Consider the following 20975-nt stretch of genomic DNA (forward strand, 5'->3'; position numbering starts at 1 on the left):
AAATTAACGACCATGCATGTCACACAAGATAAACTCGGCACTGTCAAATTTATGTACATTTATTTTTCATATTTGTAACTGACATACCTGGAGGCCCACGGAGTTGGTCAGTGCTTGAAGAAGATGGAGCGGTGCTTCTTGCTGATGGCGGCCTGAGACCTGGTGCAGCTCTCTGGATGCCTGATGGTATACCACTTAACTGCGGTTTACGCAAGCCAGAATTGGGCTGCTTGGATCCTAATGTCAGAACAGTGTCGATAGAGGGCATTATACTGAATGTAGCTGTAAAATTAAACAAAACAAAAACCTTTGTCTAAAAATATTACATGAAACAAATTTTAACATTACTTCATTGTGTGCACTTCTGGTTACAATTCGCATCCCATATTTTTAATGATTTACCCTCATTTATGCAAAATAAAACTGCAATCTACCACACCCATTCTAAAAACAGAATACACACTGCCTACCTGTTGTTGTAGCGCGTAAGTTGTAGGAGTTTGATATTCCTGTGGTCTTGAATACACAAGAACAGAGGATGTCATCAACAGACTCATCAATACATGTCATCATACATGCTTGTTTTCAGTTGTCTGGTCTCACTCATAAATACAGTGGATGTAACAGATGAAACTGACAGTTCATTTGATCTATTTCATTAAACACAAGGTGCTTTCAACAAAAAAAAATACCTGGGGTGCATCAGCAGTATTCCTCAAAGCTTCGGCTTGCGTTCTTTGTCTTGTCATGGGCAGGCCTGACGTCAACAGCTCAAACCTTCCTGGAAGTGTGGAGGCTGGCTTGTATTTCAACAACTGGGATGCAGCTTTCAAAGGAGGTAAAAAGGATTTAGCAGCAGGTTGCGTCAGGAAGGTTTTTCGATCACAGACGATGTTTGATGGAACGTCTGATGGAACCAGACCATCTGGCTTAGTGGGACCATCCCCATACAGTTTTTTCTGTGCCCCTATGGTTTTGCCATCGTTTCGTTCAGTGTTCAAGTTGAACATTTTACAGCTAGTCATTGGTGTTGAAGTAATCAAAGAGTCCGCCCTTAAATCTAGGGTATCATCCAAATTGAATGTGTCGGCTTTGTTGTTCTCTGTATCCACGCTTTGACGGCCCCAATTGTCGGAAAGACCATCGGTCATAGGCAGACCTGATTGTGAATGATCCTTAGTCTCATGTCGACCAGCTCCAGAAGCTACCCCTACAGCTGGCTTAGCTTCAAACGTGCTCTCAGGGGTGTCAGCAGTCTTGGCATCATGGTCTGTACTAGCTGCTGTCCCATTATGTTTTGACAGGTCAGTAGGGTGGACTTCAGAATTGTCTTTAGGGCTACTTGTTGCATTACAGACCTTAGAAGGAGAGGGCTTGTCCAAAGTGTTCTGGTGACTGTCACTTGAGCTTGTTTCTGACAAAGTTATTGTGCCATTCTGTTTAGAAGGAGGTTTAGTCTCAAACGTGTTGTTCTGCAGGCAAAAGGTTGCAGCACCAGTCTTGGCATCGGGGTCTGTTCTGGTTGTTGCCCCATTACGTTTTGACAGGTCAGTAGGGTGGACTTCAGAATTGTCTTTAGGGCTACTCGTTGCATTACAGACCTTAGGAGGAGAGGTCTTGTCCAAAGTGTTCTGGTGACTGCCACTTGAGCTCGTTTCCAACAAAGTTATTGTGCCATTCTGTTTAGAAGGAGGTTTAGTCTCAAATGTGTTGTTCTGCAGGCAAAAGGTTGCAGCACCAGTCTTGGCATCAGGGTCTGTACTAGCTGTTGCCCCATTACGTTCTGACAGGTCAGTAGGGTGGACTTCAGAATTGTCTTTAGGGCTACTCGTTGCATTACAGACCTTAGGAGGAGAGGTCTTGTCCAAAGTGTTCTGGTGACTGTCACTTGAGCTTGTTTCTGACAAAGTTATTGTGCCATTCTGTTTAGAAGGAGATTTGGTCTCGAACGTGTTGTTCTGGAGGCAAAAGGTTGCAGCACCAACTTCCATTAAACTAGTATTGCCACTGGACTTTTGAAGAGAATGTCTATCAAAAGTGGCATTTTGCCTGTCACATGAACCATTTGCCTTCACAGCTGAGGAATTTTGATTCATAACAGAGGAAGTTTCGGTGGTGTTCTTAGATACTGAAGTAGCCTGATCTGTAGCGTCACTCTCCACTTGGGTACTGTTTATATTAGATGGGGGAAGTTCCAGTGTCTTATTCTGAGGGCAGGATATTTGGGCAGCAGAGGCACTCAGATTTGAGGGCTGGACAATGGTAAATGTGCTGTTCACAGACCCAGCTGTATTTGGGCTTGGTTGTGGCACCTTACTGGTCAACTCAGCATCATGGCTGGTAAGTAGCTCTTCATTGTTTGCTCCCACAGTATGAGAGGTCACCACAGGTTCACCATGAAGCTCAGTGGTGACATTCTTTGAACTAGTGTTACACTGTATATCAGAAGTAGAGAGCTGTGACGCAGCACACTGAACAGACATGTCTCCAGAGGAGTTTATGTCCCGAGTAAGGTTAACAGGATGGGTATCAAGTGAGTCCTCAGCTGATGTTTGAATCTTCACCATGTTTTGTCCACTGTGCTCCAGTGAAGGCCTACTGTTTTCCAAAACACTGCCCATAGAAATATCCTGAGTTACTTCCAAGGGAGCTTTCACTACGTTTTCCCCCACAGACTTATCAGATTGTTCACTAAATGAGCTTACGGTATGGGTGACATTGCCATCAAGAGTACCTGACAATTCTTCACTCTGAATCATGTCCAATCTGTCAGGCTCTGCCACAATTTCTCCACTGAGCTCTGAGGGAGGCATGTTATTTTGCAAACTATCCACTGGCAAGATATCCTGTGTGACCTCCATGGAGGATATTTCCCCTCCCGGTAACATCTCTGAATCATGTGTAACATGAAGGAGAGTAATTTCTGGGAAGTATCTGTCATCCAGCCAGCGCACAGAAGCATCCTTGCTCTCAGGGGGGTCAACCATTTTGGCATTAGGGTCCGTACTAGCTGTTGATCTATTATATTTTGACACTTCAGGAGGGTGGAGAGCGTTATATGTGCTGTTCACAAAACCAGCTGTTATTGGTGTAGCAGGCACTCTGCCAGGAAGAGGTGAATCATTTCTAGTCAGTTGCATCGTGGAATCACATGTATCATCAAGGAGAGTAATTTCCGGCAAGTATTCATCATGCAGCCAGGACACAGGAGCATTTGTGTCACCTAATGATTGGCCCGAATGGCTGCTGGAGAAATCTGAGTTGGGATGTTGGCTAGACCCTCCAGCTGATTTTTTACCATTTGCCGTGGTACAACTAAAGGGGAAAAAGGGAACACTCAGATGAGGACTGTTTCCATGTTTTAAAGGCTCTGGAGAGGGACATTTATTGCCAATATTTAAGTATTTTAAAATTGGTGTTAGAGCAGACTGGAAACCAGAGATCCGTGACTTTGCCTTGACTCCACCATTGCTGCCTGTTGGAGCTGGGGTTGAAAACGTGCAGTTGTCAGGCTTATTTCCTCCACTTGGCTGTGCGGAGGAATATCCTTCCACATCTCCTACTTGGAACTTGAGCTTTGAGATCCCAGCTGCAGCAGTGACTCCCGGTGGAATATTTTCACAGCATTCATCAGCCTTGCGATTTTCCTGAATACATGAGGTTTGCACTGTTGTCTCATTGGCCATGCTTGATGGTTTCTCTTTTGCTTCCACACAGGAAAAAAAGGGGTTTTCTTGTTTTGTTTTTTTGAGACACGGCACTCTACTTATACTGCTTGACACATATTTCCAGGTGTCTTCTCAGACTCTCCATGCATGCAGCCTGTGGATTAAATGATTTCATTAATGCAAAACACTTTTACATTACTAGATCATGTAAACTTAGACTGGGCCAATATGTCACAATTATTGCCAGCTCTGACATCAAAATGGCTTTACCACTGTATTGTGTTTGTGGCAGTTGAAGCACAAACTAAAGTAACTTGTAGTTAGTAAAGTTAGCAAGTGGGTACAAAAACACAAATGCAAACACACGGTTTTTTATTATAATATAAAGCCAACTGATGACCGCTGAGCAGTGTCATCCAGTTCCGTCATGTAATGTTAGCCAACACTGACAGTACATGATAATCATAGTAGGACGTTACGTACTGGGGCTGTTTGACTAACGTTAATCAATTTACTTTCAGTTCAGTTCGGCCAAAATTAAATAACGATAGCTAGATAACATAACATTGCAATTTGTGTCAGCAGAAAAGGATCACAGACGGCACAGGGAATATAATACGCTAGGTTAAGTTACACAACATGGCAGTTTCAGAAAAAAGAAACATTGACCGATGTTGTTTTAAACTAACGTTAACCTAATGTTAGCTTGATAACGTTAGTTGGTAGAATGGAGACAACTTGGACTTACCTATCGCAACGGGCACTTCTTGATAGGGGTATATGTTTGTGAAAATATGTAAACGCTTATCCACTAACTTCATGAAATCACAACCACTGGAGCGCCGCTTTGGTTCAAATGTCAGTTTTCCTCACACTCATTGGATGATTCCAACCAATCACAGCTGAAAGCTTCTTCTTCGTGTATTTTAGAGTGAGTGTCGTACACATATTGGGCAATACTGCCACCTATTGTCTAAATACAACTAGATCTAAAAGTTAGTACATTTCCTGTAATTTCTGTCCTGCAAGGTTTGAAATAGTCTATCACAATTATAACTCCACATCTCCATTTCCCAAATCAATTTGTACATTTTAGCTTCGCTTTTTGTTCAATGTAAGCACATATTAATACTAATATCAAAATATCAATGGAAGTACCAACTTAAAAACGTATATCAATTTTGTCTTTTACCTCGTGAAAAAAAAGATTAAGAGTCTGTTCATGTTGTGTAGCAAAATACATTGCAAAAACTATACATGAGAAAACCTAATCTCAATATTGGTTTATCATAATATTGAGGATGGCAAATTAAAGGAAAACCAAAAGTGTAAAAGCATAATAAATGCATATTCTTCCATATAGAGAACAAGGGCTCACTGAATTGTTTGATGAGTATGAAAATGATGTCAGTCATAATGCTATAGCCTTCACAGTCACCAGATCTCAACCAGACTGGACACCTATGGAGATTTTGGACTGACATATTAGCCAGCACTCTTCACCGCCATCATCAAAACACGAGTGATATCTTGTTGAAGAGTGGTGTCCATCCCTCCAGTAGAGTTTCAGAGACTTTCAGGAGCACTGAAGCTGTTCTGGAGGCTCAATGTGGCTGAGATTTTTCATGTCAGGGAATATCTTACTTGTCATAAGTCTAAGATATTAACGTCAACACCTGCAGACCCAAGATTGTACAAATCACTTCACTCACACTATCACGTTTAGCAGCATTTGTCACCATCTTTCTTTCTATTCATTTCCTCAGTCTTAGTCAGTTTCATTTTGTGTTTGGTGCTCCCTAAGCAGATGACTTGACTTGACTTTTTGTATAAGAAGATCTTCATTTTTCAGTTAAGCTTTATTACAAAAGTTAAACATAGGACAAATAATTGACACAATGAACATTTCACCACTGTATCCAGTGTGATAAATACACCAAAAATAAAAGGCATTTGTATATTATATTCAGATATTCACACAAAGCATTTTCATTCATCTTCTTCTCACTCTTTTGTGGTTTTCTTCAGTTTGGCCTTCAGCTCAGACATAAGTGGATTTCCAAATCTGTGGAGACATGAGAAATATGAGAAAATGATACACAAGAACACAAGATGGTGAATATAATAATGTCAATACTGTGAGACTTTACCCTGGATGTTTTGGTGGCATCCATTTAGGTTTGTGTTGTGCCTCATTTTGTTTGAGGGTGTCACTCTCCTCCTTTGTCTCAGGTTCCTGTTGATATTGTGACATTTTAATAATGTACATATCTCAACATAAGAGAAAAGTGGTGTTCAAAGATTATTAATAGTACCTGTGAGAGGGTTTCCTGGCTATTTTCATCCCTCACCACCCATTGCGTCTTTTTTAAAGCAGGAAAACCTGCACCAAGACCTAAAAAACAAATGTGGGACATTATTTATAGATTATGAAAAATAACTGGATGCGAAAGACTGAAGGTAGTGGCTTTCCATGTGTAGTAAGTGACCTACCAGGCAGTTTCATTCCAATGCCCAAGCCTCCCAAAGGCACACCTGCAGGTACTTTGACTGGCAGATGTGGAGAGGGTGTGGGATCCACTGAGGGCATGTGTAGCAGGGAGCGGGGATCTTTGGGTGGCCTTACACGAGGGTTTTTAACAGCAATTCTTGACCTTTGCGCAGTGAAGTCCAGTGCAGAGGCGTCCACCTGCAATGACCAAGAGAGCTGAATTCACACCATCTCTGTAGGTTATGAATACTGTCTGATTTTATTTATGATGTAATACTTTTTTATGGTTAAATATGTGTATTTTAGAAGCAATACCTCCATCTGATCTTCAGACTCTGTTGTTGGCACCCTGTTGAGCCCATCTGATGAACCAGCAACATCTTCTGACCATCCGGGCTGTGGTTTGTCCAGTGAGGGCAACTTCAATAACTTCTTCTCGGATTCCGTGCAGGCGTCGCCTTGTGAACCAGATTCTGTCGACACAATTCCCTCCTCTAACGAAGCCTCAGAGCTGCTTCTAGATTGGCCTGATTGGGTGTGTTTGATTCCATCTTGAGAGTCACACACGGTTATCTCGAGAGGCTCATCTTCAACTTTTGTTTCCTCAACTTTGAAAAGAACATTTCTTTTTGTCAGTGACTTAACAACTGCTTCTTCTGTGTCCTTCGGGTCAGTTTTCCATGCCAGGTCCGTTACCTCAGCACTGATCTCTTTGTCTTGTGATTTATCTGATTCCTGATTTAGATGTCCCACCTCTGATGAGAGTGAATCAGGGTGAAATCCTGTCTCAGTGATCGATTCCTCCTCTCTCAGATATAGCAGATACTCAGCTGTTTCCTCCATCAATATATCCTGAGATGCAGAGTTAGGTTGTTGTGTAGACAATTCAGAGATGTCTGCTGATTCTGACATATTAGCCAACATGTAATGCATGCCTTGAAATGACCCAGTGCTTGTCGATGTCAGTAGCTGAGTTTCATTGTTTTGTGTGCCCAATTCACTGAGAGACTGGTCCAAAAACCCAGACTCTACTGTTGATGAAGACATTTCTGTGTCGCTCACTAATTCAGAATCCCCTGACTTTGACTCCACAAGCTCTGTCTGCACTGATGGGATTTCATCTTGTTCCTCGTTTGGCAGTTCTATTTCCGTGTCCATGTGTTGTCCAGGTTCAAGCCCTTGTTGTTGTTTTATGCCATCAGTGTCCTCTGACAAGGCCGTCTGTATCCACAAGTCAAGGATTTCGTCATCAATCACATCTTGACGTGCACTGATTGAGCTAACCGTTTCTTCAGCATAACTCCCCTCTGACACCATTTCTTCTGTTGATATTATAGTCAAATCTTTTGGTTTGGACTCGGCTGTCATCTCTTCGTTGCTTATCTCAAGTGCTTCGTCTGACTCCTCTGCTCCAGACGACTCAGATTCTGCTATCAAAGCATTTTCTTTTTCGTTCCCCTCTGTGGTTAGCTCAGCTGCCATTCCTGCTACCTGCAGATTTAAAATTTCCATCTCATTTTTGTTCTGCATTTCATCTTCGGCTGCCTCTTCCTCAACTCCATAAGCTGTTTCTTCCATGTCTATCCCTGCATCTTCTTCTAGTAAACTAGGTGTCCTGTTTTCTGTTGCTGCAGCTCCTGTCGTCTCACTGCCATCTCCAGCAGCATCTGTTTCTTTGGAATCACACAACCCTTCGTCTATTTCAAATTCAACCAAAAGCTCTTCAGTCCCATCTTGCAGCTCTTTTGTTGTCTTCTCAGTCTCATCTGTTAAGCCAACATCTGTCTCAAATTCCTGCTCTGAGTGTTCGATCCCTGTCTTCATTGAGTCAACCGATAGTTTTCCTTCCTCTTCTTCAAATAAAAGTCCTGATTCTTGAATTACTGGTTCAACAAGTGGCTCCTCCGTTTCTTGTTCCTCCTCCACAACCAAATCAAAGCTATTCTTAATATCCTCCGTGCTTTCTTGTTCCTCTTCCATATGCTTCCTCACCAGTAAATAGTCACCTCCAGTACTACAGCCACTGTTTTGAAGGCTCTCCGGCTCTTTGCTCTCCACCTCTTCTGGTAATTGGGTGGTCTGAGTTTCCTCGTAATCTCCTACTTCCAGGAACCTTTGTGTTGTATTTTCATCTGGCACAGGCTCATTGTTGTATTCAGGAACTCCCTCTTGTGTTTCCTCACATGTTGGAGAATTTAGCTCCTGCGACACAACAAGCCGGCCTTCACGAATCCCCAGGGGAATGTTTTTAAACTCTCTGCTTATTTCCTGTCCAGTCTCGCCTTCGGGTTTTACTGTAATTGAGGTGGTGGTACATGCTATTTCCATGTAACTTTGTTTGTTTCCTACTTCACTGGAGAGCCTCTCCTCTTCTACTTGAGCTTTATCAAAAAATCTCTCTTCTGTTGAAATATCTGTTGTTGCTTCATCCGATTTTTCATCGATCACTATTCCATGGATTTCTGTTTCAACGTCATCTGTCTGTCTTGTTTTGGTTTGGTCTTCGGTGTACTTAGCCACTTCTTCTCCATCTGTGAATTCAGCTGTGTGCAGCTCTGTTTTATCATTCGGCACGACGTCTTCGCTGCATGTATCATGATCAGTTAAAATGTCCTCTTCTTGACTGTCTTCTATAACTGTTTTGATGTCGTCTTCCTTCTTCTTCACTTCATCTATTGTCCATTTGTTTTCAGCCTCATTCAGTTTTTCTTCCTCAATGACAACGCCCTGCTGCCTCTCATCCTCCTCCTCTTTCACATCCTCAACTTTATCACTCTCACTTCTATGAGCCATCACATGCTCTTGTCCAACAACAATTAGCTCATCCGCAGGCACAATGCCACTTTTTTCGTAGGCCATTTGAAATTCAGCATGTAGTGAAGTAAAGCCTGGGTCTCCCTTGAAATCTCTGTCACCATCTGACGACTCTTCACAGACTGAGATCTGATTTTCAACTTGTCTTGCTCCCTCATCAGACTTGTTGTCATTTTCAGGGGCCAGCAGTAACACGCCATCACTGTTTTCTACTTCTTCATGCGTCACTGTTGTATCTGCCTCGTCCCTCTGCACACTTGCCTCTTCTATGTGCATGTTATCTGCCTCTTCTAGACTCGAATCTGTGATTGTGCACAATTTTACCTCAATGTCTGCTTCCAAATCTTGTTCATCTTCACGGTGCATTGTATCGTCTTCTTTCCTTACTTGGACATTTCTCATGGTTTCATCCATTTTTTGATGCTCATCCGGTGTCATTGCCCTCCCAGTCTCCTCCTCAGCACCAGCTTTTCTCCCGCTTTTCTCCATGTCTTCAATTATCACATCACCTGCAAGTGACCTGGTGTTCACATGGTCTTCACACTCATCATTCTCCGGTGTCTCATCTCGTTCGGGAGTGTACAGTTTCCGATCTCCGTTTTCTTCTTGTTTGTCTTCTTTTGCAACTTTAGCGACAAGAAGCCCTGCATCATCGCTTCCTGTTTGGGCAAACCGTTCCTCTCTCGTGCCATCGTCTTCCTCAGATGCTTTGCTCTCACTGCTTCTGCTCAGGTGGGTTTTGTACTGCACGCTTTCTTCGTCAGGCCCTAAGTTGATCTCTGCGGTGCAAAGCTCCCAGGTAACAGCTGGCCGAGAGGAGCTAAGAAGAGAGGCTGTCGCAAGAGGCTGTTCCTCATCGACTCCACTTCCACTAGCATCACCCTCTGCGTGACCACAGTTGGCAGGCTCACTGTCAACTGCAGATTCCTGGTTGGAGTTTGGGTCATTGCTAACGATGTTAGCGGGCTCTGGCCTGAGGAATCTGCTCACAGCTTCGGTTATATAGCACTGAGAATGAGATGGAGAGAGAGAAAGGGAAACGTTCTTTGTTATTGATTAATCAATATTTGTTCTGTGTATATTCTCATTTTTCTTTACACAATTTGTCTTGTTCAATTGCTAAAGTCTTTTTCCTCATTATACTTACCATTTGTTGTGTTTGTCTTAAAAAGTAAATGGACAACCCTGTTCATATAACTTCCCACACTTTTGGTCTGAGGCTGTTTTATGGTTTGGGATAGGTTTCTGTCACAGCTTACAAGGCTATTTACACAATAGTGTCCTTCCAGCTTTGCAGCAGCAGTTTGCGGAAGGCCTTTTCCTGTTTCAACATGACAATGCCCCCATACACAAAGTCAGGTTCATAAATGTTTTCTGAGTTTGGTGTGAAGGATCCTGACTGGCCTGCACAGCGGCCTGACCTCCACCCCATCCCACACCTCTTAGGTGAATGGTCCTTTTTCACAGCAGGTGCAACAACTAACATGAATTATGGATTATGAATTTAAACCTCTGTCTGTTTTTTTTCACCATCTATTTGCTAACTTTGTCTGCTGTTTTGTGCTGGGCAGGTAGCGTACGGTTAGCCTGGTTTCAAACCCCTGAATCTGTTTAGCGATTTATGTAAATTAATGAGGTGAAACAAAATGGCAACGCAGTGGTTTTATCAGACCTTTGTTTGCCATTTGTAACGTTTTATTTTACAGGTCCTTAAATTCTTTACCAATTGAACACTGTTTGTATTTTGGAAATTATAAACCACCAAATAATCAATTCCAAATATAGGCAATAAACTAGTCTAAGCTAGACTCTTTCAAATCAGTGTACAGCAGGTCAGCTGAACATGGAAACATTTGCAATTTGTCAACAGGCAAGTTTGCAAATCAGTCAAGTTTTGAGAAGAATTATTAAAACATGATGAGGAAACAAAGGACCTGTAAAATGAAGTATAAACAACAAATTCCTGCAGCCAGATAAAACAAACATTACAGAAAGCCATTCACATAGTGATGTTTGGGTGCCCACATCCGTCAATATTCAGACAGTGTGTGTGTGTGTGTGTGTGTGTGTGTGTGTGTAAGACAGGGGGAGGGGGAGAGAGAGAGATTCATACAGCCTACAGTGTATGTGTGAGAGAGAGAGAGAGAGAGATTCATACAGCCTACAGTGTATGTGTGTGAGAGAGAGAGAGAGTCTGAGAGTCTTTACGTTCACATTTCACTGCCTCTAACATTACAATTAAATGATCTCTTTGCACGTTTGGTGTTAGACGATGCAGCGGCTCACCCAAACTGTCCACAAAGTCCTCTCCACCCTGGAAACGGGACTATCGGGGTCCATGTTCAAAACTTCCCCCTCCTCGACTCTCTGACCACCTGACTTAATGTCCTCTGGATGTGACGGTCGCTGACGGACCCAAGCGGCCGGTCTGTTTAACTCTCCGACTCCAGACTCATCACAAACTCGACGGCAAGCTCCATCCAAACGCGACCAGGTTTGGGCGCCTCCGCTGACTGTCACGGTTCAGTTCCTCATACTGACATATGTCCGGTGTCTCACGATGAGGAAGAGGATGATTAACACAGCTGAGGCGCCGGTGCATCAGCGCTGCGGAGCAGCTTCTGATAAGTCAGGCCACAACAGTGTGTGTGATGGTTTCACAGTTGACGTGTGACACCGGTGTTTTAAAATAGGTCTGCTTACCCACAGCATGTTTCCCACGATAGTAACAGCCATGGTGGAAACACATCGGGGGCCTTTCTTGCTTTCGTGCAGTGTGCGACTATTTGGACCAACTTCCCAACATAAACAAACAGATCTTAATCTTTGCAGAAAACAGTACAGACTGAGGAGCATTAGCAGCATTTAGAGCCTGCATTTGTTTTACTGATGATCAAATTAGAGATGTTAATTTTAAGGATGTGCTTAAAGCAAAACTAACGATTACATTCTTCATCTTACATATGAAACGCTGAATGCTTAATCAATAAAACACCAGCTTTTTCAGCTCAATGCACTCAGAGGTTTTGCTGCTACAACCTTACTTGGCCTGGTATGACCCATTCTTTAGGTCATCTAAGCGAGGCTAGATGCTGCTGTGTGTGGGTTATTTGACTTTATGACTGTCCTCGACTTGCGTCACTGTTACAAAGTCAGACTCCACCGGTTTTACACATCCAAGTCTGTTTACAGGAGTTTGGAGTACGACTGCACATGTAGAAAAAGTTATGTAAAGCCTTTTGTGTATGCCTACTCACAAGTACACTTTATTCATTATTTATTCAATATTTTTACTCACCCCTTCTTGTCACATCAAATATATTATCCTAATTATTGAGTTTTTGTTTGGTGTATCATTTTGTTTCAAAGCAAAGTACATACAAACTGTATGTAGCTCTATATGGCTCTTACTGGTCATGTAGCCTACAGTATTATATGTACAAAACAACAGCATAAGTGTGCGACAATAAGGTAAGAAGCATGCTAGAAGTTCCTAGAATTTTGTAGAACACAAAATACACAAATCTAGTTTCATATATAAGGAATAAAAACTGTATTTTACAACATGTATGTTTCCAGCTCTCGACATTGCACAGCCATTGGTAGTTTTAAACCAAATGACATCTTAATTAGTCATTTCAACCAGGCAGCACCTCCTCTGCTCAGCACAGTGAAGTGACTTTCCTGTGGTCAGAGCGCAAAAGAAAAAAAAAACCAGAAGTATATTGTGAAATGAGAACTCACTTCAGCTGTCGACCAACAACAGATATCATAACAGAAGAGAAGCACAGTAACTTTGCCTGTTGACTCATTTCATAGACAAAAACAAAATCCAAAGAAACTTCTCTGCAAAAAATGTATTTAGACTTTATTTTGCAACGCAGATTTAGAAAAACAAAATCCACAGAACTGGATTATTATTGTAAAATTCTTTGTACAAAAATAAAAACATTTGTAAAAATCATGGAGGTGGAAAAAAGTAATGGATTATAGATTAAGAAAAAAAGGTAATAAATAATGACCAAAAATGTTGGAAGCAAAACCACACTTTGATCACATCAAAGATATCCTAAAAGCACGACTATTACTTTGTATATACTATAGAGATATATATTAGATATATTATATGGGATATATGACATAAAGAGACGCTGTTGCACACATCAGGGCTTTCATGCAGAAGATGACATTTCCTCATTGGGCTCTGAAAGAGAGGACAGAGGATCAAGTTGAACAACAAAACATGAGCAAACTTCCTGTTGAGTGTCAGATTCACGAAATGATAGTTCCTCAATTGGCAATCTTTCACTCAACCAATAAGATTTCAGGGTTTTTCATGATGCAGACTCTGTAATTTGCATGTATATTTAAAACTGACATTCGAGTAACAGATTGGATGCATACTGTATGCTTACCTGTCCATGTTCGATAAACAGGAAGCTTGAGTGCAGGGTGTGTGATCTCCACGCAGACTCTCAAACGTGCTCTCTCATTTTCTCTGGGGCCCCTCCTCAAGTTGACTCTGTTGATGTGCAGCGCGCCTGGGTCTTCCTCTCTTTCATCCTCATCCTCATCCACCTCTGACTTTCTGTCCTCATCCCTGTCGATGTTGTTGTTCTCTCCATCCACTTTTTCGTCGATGTATTCTATTCCTTCGGCGTCAGGGTCCGTGACAGCAGCTTTTGTTTCTGTAAAGTAACGCCAGTAAAAAATGAAGTGTTATGTACAGAAATACAATCTAAAAACTTTGTTTACCTTTTATGTCGGAGAAAATAGGAATACTGTATTGGCCAGTTTGCACATGGTAGTTTGAATGTGTCTTATATATTATACCCCTCCTCCGAGGTGCATCACAGCAGGAGTGCAACACCAACTAATTTGCAAAAAGGCACTACAGAAGTAAGGGCATGTGAGTTGAGTTTCCACTTATAATGCAAATTATATTTTAGATCTCATCATAAATAAAGTTTGCACACCAGACAAATACGGAATAAAGTGAATCCTCTACTTTCTTGACACATTTTAAAGGGGTAACTGGGAGCAACAAAATAGTGGTAAAATTCAAAACAGCAGACGTCAGGATATTCTGACTTTTAGTTCGAACTCTAATATATACTGTATAGGCTGGCTCCTACCCTTCCCATGATGCAACAGGAACATCTTTTAAACCCCATGCCCCCAGTTTGTAGCCCAGGCTTCCCATTCAAAACTGGTAGATCTTGAACCCAAGCCAAAATAACCCTGACTTAAGAGAGCTCCCCCAGAGCCACAGGAGACACTGACACTGGTTTGGCAAAGATGCATTGAATATGTAGTTGCATTTTAATCTTTTTAAATTATTTATTTTAGATCCTCTATTCATAGAAAACTCCCGCATCATGTTCAAAACACATTGTCAGGCTTAGGCGACTTGAACAGAGAGCCCCTAAGAAAAGGTCTTCTGAACTTTCTGTCATTCTTTAAAACAAGACATATATATGTATATATATAATAAGGACAAGTACGTATTGCATGTCCATTCTTCTGTCTCTCCAGCTGTTTGTTTGTCTGACTCGGCAGGCTCGTGGACCTCTCCAAGGCGCACACACTTTTCAGCTCCCTCTGTCCGTCGTCTCCTATCTCCTCTGTCTCATTGGACACCAGTGGTGAAAGGGTGGGTCCTCCCGCTGCCCAGAGTAGTTTGACCTTAGGGTGACCTCCCTTCAGCAGGAGAGAGAACACACCAACCCCTTCACTGCTCCAACAGACCGAGATCGATGGAGGAATGGAGGGAGCAACTAAGGGAATACAAACAGACAGTTTAAGAGATGAAAAGCAGGTGAATTGTATGTTTTTTCTATTGGTTCAGATGTTGTAGGAATATCCTTCATTTTATAAGGATAACATCCAGAAGAGCCAGTTGTTGACAGTAAAAGTGCCTACAATGATTCGTACCAATGTCAACATTTCTCCAGTGTTTCTCAATCGGCTCGAGTAGGGAACAGTGCTCCACTCTGCAAATAATCCCTCCTCCTCTCTCCTTTTTCTCCTGATGTGTTGCCCTTCTCTTCAGAGTGGCCGTGGCTCTGTAGAGTCTGGGGTCTGGGGCCTGTATGGGGCCCCACATCTCTCCTCCCTCTATCACCTCCTCCTCTCTGTCATCTTGCTCCCCCTCTCTGAGCTTCAGCCAGGTGACTGATACGTTCGGAGGGTTGAAATCAGTGATTTCACATCCCAGGGTCAACATCTGATCTGGGGAAGAAGTGGAGCTGACGATTTCGGACACACACGGCCTCTTGATGAAGCCTGTTTGGGATAAAGTGGAGATTTAAGCTTTGATTTTTCAACATGTAGTGTTCAGTTTCATGCCCTTCCTTGCCCTCTATCTTACCTCTGGTCTCGCGGGTGACCGGCTGCTTCAGGGCGATGTGGTGGACACTGACCCACACTTTAGTGCCTCCCTTTTCCAGTTCACTCCGGGGCAGTTTACACTGGCTGAAGGCTGAAAAGAAGCCCTCAGAGTTGGGTCGAGGGGAGGACGAGGCCTGGGAGGCCACAGGGCTCAGCTCGCTCCCCTGGCAGAACCAGCGGAAGGTAATGACGTCCGGATGGAAATGTGATGCCCGGACTGTCAGGCTGATGACATCTGGAAGACAGTAGTTGCAGGGCTGTAGCCTCGGTATGTTTTACATGTATTGAACTACAACAGAAGGAAAAACTGCTTGCCTTACCAGAGTCATTTGGTGTCTCTGCCAGCTGGATTTCCGATACTTCTGGAGCAGCTAAAAGATAGCGTTTACACATATTTCCATTACATAAATTGTGAAAATCATAGAGGCAAGTAGAGGTAAAGTGAATAAGAGAAAATATTTTCTTACACAGAATTGTAAACTTCTCTGACACCCTCTCCACCACAATCTTATCTTTGCCCATGTAGGACACCTGACACTTAAACACCGCCCCCTTGTGGACTGATATCTGGGGGATGAAGGTGAGCGAGGAGATCAGCTGTTGAGTGTCACTTCCGGATGAGTGCAGTGGCCCCTGAGTGTGCAGCTTGTAGTAACCCATCTCGCTTCTGGAGGGCAGCAGAGGACCTTTCTCTGACACTGGGGAGGTGAGAGTTAGACCGTAGGGCAGATGGATGGTGGTTAGAGGGTTATAGAGGCAGTTAAAGCTAGCTTTGGAGGTTCCTATGTGTGTAAGGTTGTAAATTGTTAGAAGAATTAAGTGTAAAAGAGAAAACAGGATATATTTTAGGAGTAGTTGTAATACAAATAAAAACTATTTCATGTGCCATCACTTCAATGTATTATCATGACATCAATCCAAACACATTTTATTTACTATTTCTTCTATTTATTAACCCTCTAACATCCAGTTAGCTTTCTTGCTGAGAGTTAGATGAGAAGATCAATACCACTCTCAATATGAAGCTACCACCATCAGCCAGTTAGCTTAGCACAAAGGCTGGAAACAGGGGGAAACAGCTAGCCTGGCTCTCTCCAAAGGTAACAAACTCACCTACAAGCAACTCTGAAGCTCACTAATTGAAAACTGAATAATAATTTTGTACATGTTTCCCTAAAATTCACACACATTTGGTAACTTTGTGATCTCTGCTAGAATTCAAAATTATGTTCCGTGAGTTTGAACATTGTTTGGCAGCACAGCACCCAGGTCAGTGGGGTCAAAGAATTGTTCACCAGTAACCACCGGTTATGTGGATGTGTATAAGCTAACCTGTGAGTGAAGTGTCGGAGATAGGTGTGCCATTGAGGAACCATGCAGTCTGGACTCGGTCCACTCTCCTGCCCTCAATGCTCACTGTCACCCTGCCCTTTTGACCCACAATCACGCGTGGAGGGAGGATGATCCCTGACACACTCAGAGACTTCTGTTTCTCTGAGTGAGGGGAGAAAGAAGGGAGATAAAGGAGTCAGTGAGAGAAAAAGGGGGGCTGAGGTATATACCAGTGGTTCCCAACATGGGGGTCAGAACCCCACATGGGATCCAATTATTAATCTGAGGGGTTGGAAGATGATTAAAAGGATAAAAAAGAAATTATATATTTTTTCTTTTTCTATTTATTTTCATGTCTTCAGGCCTCCGAAAAGCCAAATAAAACAATCTAGTGTCCACACTAGGTCATTCCCTGTGATGACTGTCACAAGTAGATAATACAAGGGGGGTTCTGACTCACCATCCCTTCTTCTCCAAGAGAAGCCAAAGCAGAGCAGGAAGACCAGCACCAGTGAAATACACATCATAGCCACAGATGCTTTGGCTGATTTTGTCAACACCGGAGGCTCATCTGAGAGGAATCAGAGTGAGAAAAGACACGTGAGCAGGAATCCCAGACTATGCAACACATCTACCGTGCAACTGCCTCCAAAAGTAGAACAATACAGTAAATGCTTATTATGCAACCAAACTGTTTTTTTTATTGTTGTTTTGTTTTTGTAATTCTCAAACTTGGCTCCAAACCAGCATCAGGGGCTTGTCATTCAAAGTGAAACAAATATTGAACATCAAAAGCATTTCTCAAATGGGTGTGTTAATTCCACTGTAAGATAAGAAAGAAGAAAGTCTTGTGGGGCAAAAAAATATTCACATTCAGATCTTACCTTGGGGATCCAGTTTCTCTAGGTACGCTGAGCCACTGACCGGGTGCACTACCCCAGGTTGGTTTACTGCACACTCCACCGTCCCACCTTGCTCCCTCTGCTCAGGGCTCAAAGTATAATAGCGTCTGGTTCTGAAGGTCCCATCTGGGTTCTGCTCAGAGGCGGGGGGCTCAGGGACAGCCGTGCCATTTTGAAGCCAGTACACAGACACTTCCTCTGGGTAGAAACTCTCCACGTCACAGTAAAGAGTGAGAGGAATGTTGTTGGAGCTCGATGGCAGGGCAGAAAGTCGAACAGAAGGGAGATCTGAGGAGATGGTAAAAGAAAATAGTATTAAAATCTTTTGGTTTCATCATAGGCTTAATCAGATTAAACTGTTCTTCTAGTTTCTTCCTCTATGATGATTGATGGAAGTAGCTTATCTTGTTCTACATGAAAGAAAAATGTGATGAGTCATTGTGGTCTTTAGTCATGATGATATGTGTCTTTGTGTCACTCACAGGTGATATTGAGTTGGAAATCCAGCTCTTGATAGCTGCCACTGTGTGACACTTTGCAGCCAAAGGTCACATTCTGGTCCTCACGGGAAGGGTAGAAGGTCAGGTTGCCCACCGCCATGTAGTAGCCATCTTGAGTCACTTCACCTTCAACGTGGTAGGGAGGTTGTATCACTTGCCCATCTCGGGTCCAGGAGAAAGAGACAGGAGGAGGGTAGAAACCACTTGCATGGCAAATAAGCTGGCTCTCTGTTTCTAACACCACCCACTGCTGAGGGATTGAGAGAGTGGGGGAAGCTAGAAGAAATGAAGGGAAAAAGAGCCAGAGTTCAGCTTTGTACTTGCTTTTAGGCTCAAATGTGCACTTAAAGCCCAAATCAAATCTCAACAATGAAACAAAGACATACCGAGGACACTAAATGTAACGTTACTGGAGCGCAGCATTGTGGAGTTGTAGCTGACTGTGCATTCGTACGCCCCCTGCAGGTCAAGACCGGCTCTGAGGATGACCAATGAAAAGTCTCCATTGACGAAATCTCTGGTATCCCAACTGAAGCCGTCCTTTATTTGCGTCGCTGCTTTACTGAATGAGGCGATGTCAGAGCTGTTACTTATCCAGCTGACTTTGATGAGAGACTTGTCTATTTCATTCTCAGACAGAGGGAACGTCGCATGGCAGGGGAGGGTCGCATTTGTATTCGGGCTGGCCTGTATTTCAGTCGGAGACACTGCAAGCAGAGGAAGAAAGTTTAGATGGAGAGAAAGTGAAGAGCCTTTACTGAACAGCACTCATTGATATAAGGACGGTCTGAAAGATTACTTTTGAGATTGTGTGAACGTGAAATGAACGGTGAAATGTGCCTTTAATATTAGGTTAATAATTGAGTCTGATCTTCAACTGCAGTTTTAACTGAAAATACATTCCTGTCAAAACAAACGACGGCTGAATGTTTGTTGCAGCAATGTTTTGAATGAGTTCAATACATTTTTGCAATAAACTATTTTGTCAAGCTAACATGTAGTGCTACTATAGCTTACATTGTGTTATTTCATCTATATCTTGAATCTATAAGCTATAAAACCCACCTTTGTTCAGTTAAATAAACTCTCTAATTATAAGATATATAAGAGTTTTGCTTCCACGGTCTTACTTGGTCTGGTGTGACTGACTTTATGACTCTTCTCTGCTTTTGTTACTGTTACACTATGTTTAAATAGACTGCTGTTAAATATATCAGTGGTTTTATAAGTAAAACAAGATATAAACACACAGTGCCAATTTGTAATGTAATTGCCATTTGTAGCCATAAGGCTAGCTGCCTTCAATGCTTACATTTTTTAAAGTCAATCTCTCATAATAACTGCCACAAGAACAATACAGGAACAAACTACAATCCAACTGCAACAACAAATATCCATCTCAGCCTGGGCAAATACCGCTTGATACGTGTCAAAAACCTGAATGAACAGTGATAAGGAATTGTGTCAGGGGTTTGAGTTTCATGAAATTTTCCACTTCACATTCTTTCTTTTCAGCCTCAATCGTAAATCAATGATCTCAGTATACCTCCCTGAATCAGTGTAAATATAAAGCCTTTCAGTCAGGTCTGGCGACCCAATGAGCTTAATTAGTAACCAGTACCATAAATGCTTGTCGGCAGGTATAGAGCCAAGCACTGGTAAACTCTCTTTAGTGTGAAGTGTTTATGTTGCACCTCTTGTCAAGTGTGATGGATGGACCAATAATTGCAGGTTGACAGGAAGGAAAATAACGAGAGTACAAAAAGATGTGACTAATGCTCTACTCTCATCGGTAAATGTCTATTTTTGACTACAAAAGTACAAATAGTCTAAACCAGTTGACAGCAAACATCATACTGATCCACTAGCAAAACTACACTCGCTCATACTATGGTCCAAATAGATCACTATTGAGAATAATTCAAGTTATTTACAACATTCAGGTCAAATCAAAGCATTAAATGAATGTGTTATAATTAGAATATCCTTTTTACTGCCTGTAACCATGGTCATTATCATCCTCAAAAATGTAAGGTATACAGAGAAGTGTACAGCAGTTTATGTTAATATTCTCAGTGCGTGTGAATAGCATTAGACTGTAGGGCTGGACGACATGAACAAAATCCTCTATCACTGTATGAGATTTTGTAACTTAATCCTCTAAATCTAATATTGGCATAAAGCAGTCCTATTCATGGAGTTAAACATCGCTCAAAATGATCTAACACAACTATGTACTGGTCCTGACATAAACTCTGAAGTTTACCAAAATAAAGGTCAGGTGCATGTTGACAGTGACATGTTCGAATGAGACCAACATGCACCATCTGCATTTTTACACTTGTTTTAACTCCCATGCAGTAAACCGCTATCTACACAAACTAATGATTTGCATTGGGACTATATACTGTAAAACATCCCTGTTACAAACCTTCAAATTCTGAGTGAGTATTTCTAATTTCACCTGGTCAGCTCAAAAACATCAATGCAGCCTTGTAACTAGCCTGTGAGTGCAATGACACAATACTCACCACGCTTTATGAGAGTCAGGAGGACAACAAACACGAGGACTTTACACCGCATGGCCAGGCTTGTCTTGAGACCAAGTTCTTATCATCAGGCCCCTCTGCTGTCTTATATAGAGCTATGAGGTGACAGTGGGCGGGTTTGTCCTGCCAGATGGGAAATAAGAAATATTGTCCCTGGGCCTCAGAGGAGTGAAGGGAGGCCCTTGATATGTGGATGTCCTCCTAAATAAGCGAGGACAGACAGAGCGAGAAGGAGGGAGATGTGCAGGGACACACAAGTGGGCAAACAGGTCACTTAAAATTCAGACGGGCCTCTGGCCAAGGTTTTGGGGCTACTTTACATTGGTGCA

At 42.4% G+C, this 20975-nt stretch overlaps 2 protein-coding genes across 2 annotated transcripts; both read right to left on the minus strand.

Moving 5' to 3' along the window:
• Window positions 1–5529: 5529 nt before the first annotated feature.
• On the minus strand, window positions 5530–8141 carry LOC139303514 (uro-adherence factor A). Its single transcript, XM_070927356.1, has 5 exons — window positions 6475–8141; window positions 6162–6357; window positions 5984–6063; window positions 5819–5904; window positions 5530–5733 (listed from the first exon to the last, which is right to left on the minus strand). The coding sequence occupies exons 1-5, from the start codon at window positions 8137–8139 to the stop codon at window positions 5673–5675; spliced, it is 2088 nt and encodes a 695-aa protein (XP_070783457.1). The 5' UTR covers window positions 8140–8141; the 3' UTR covers window positions 5530–5672.
• Window positions 8142–11238: 3097 nt separating this feature from the next.
• On the minus strand, window positions 11239–20680 carry LOC139303856 (uncharacterized). Its single transcript, XM_070927706.1, is given in 11 exon segments — window positions 11239–11363; window positions 13389–13661; window positions 14908–15258; window positions 15344–15652; window positions 15831–16061; window positions 16696–16857; window positions 17156–17266; window positions 17580–17885; window positions 18080–18373; window positions 18484–18804; window positions 20629–20680. Coding segments are annotated over 11 exon segments (2535 nt in total).
• Between the last annotated feature and the right edge of the window lie 295 nt (window positions 20681–20975).

This window comes from Enoplosus armatus, chromosome 20 (genome assembly GCF_043641665.1).
Source record: "Enoplosus armatus isolate fEnoArm2 chromosome 20, fEnoArm2.hap1, whole genome shotgun sequence".
Classification (NCBI taxonomy): domain Eukaryota; kingdom Metazoa; phylum Chordata; class Actinopteri; order Centrarchiformes; family Enoplosidae; genus Enoplosus; species Enoplosus armatus.

What these genes read in the sequence shown, in the direction of transcription:
- LOC139303514 (XM_070927356.1), bottom strand. Translation starts at nt 8,139, where the DNA reads ATGGAAGAGGAACAAGAAAGCACGGAGGATATTAAGAATAGCTTTGAT. An exon ending in AGTCTGAAGATCAGATGGAG is followed by an intron (nt 6,358 to 6,474) that starts GTATTGCTTCTA and finishes TGGTCATTGCAG; the next exon opens with GTGGACGCCTCTGCACTGGA. An exon ending in CATTGGAATGAAACTGCCTG is followed by an intron (nt 6,064 to 6,161) that starts GTAGGTCACTTA and finishes TTTGTTTTTTAG; the next exon opens with GTCTTGGTGCAGGTTTTCCT.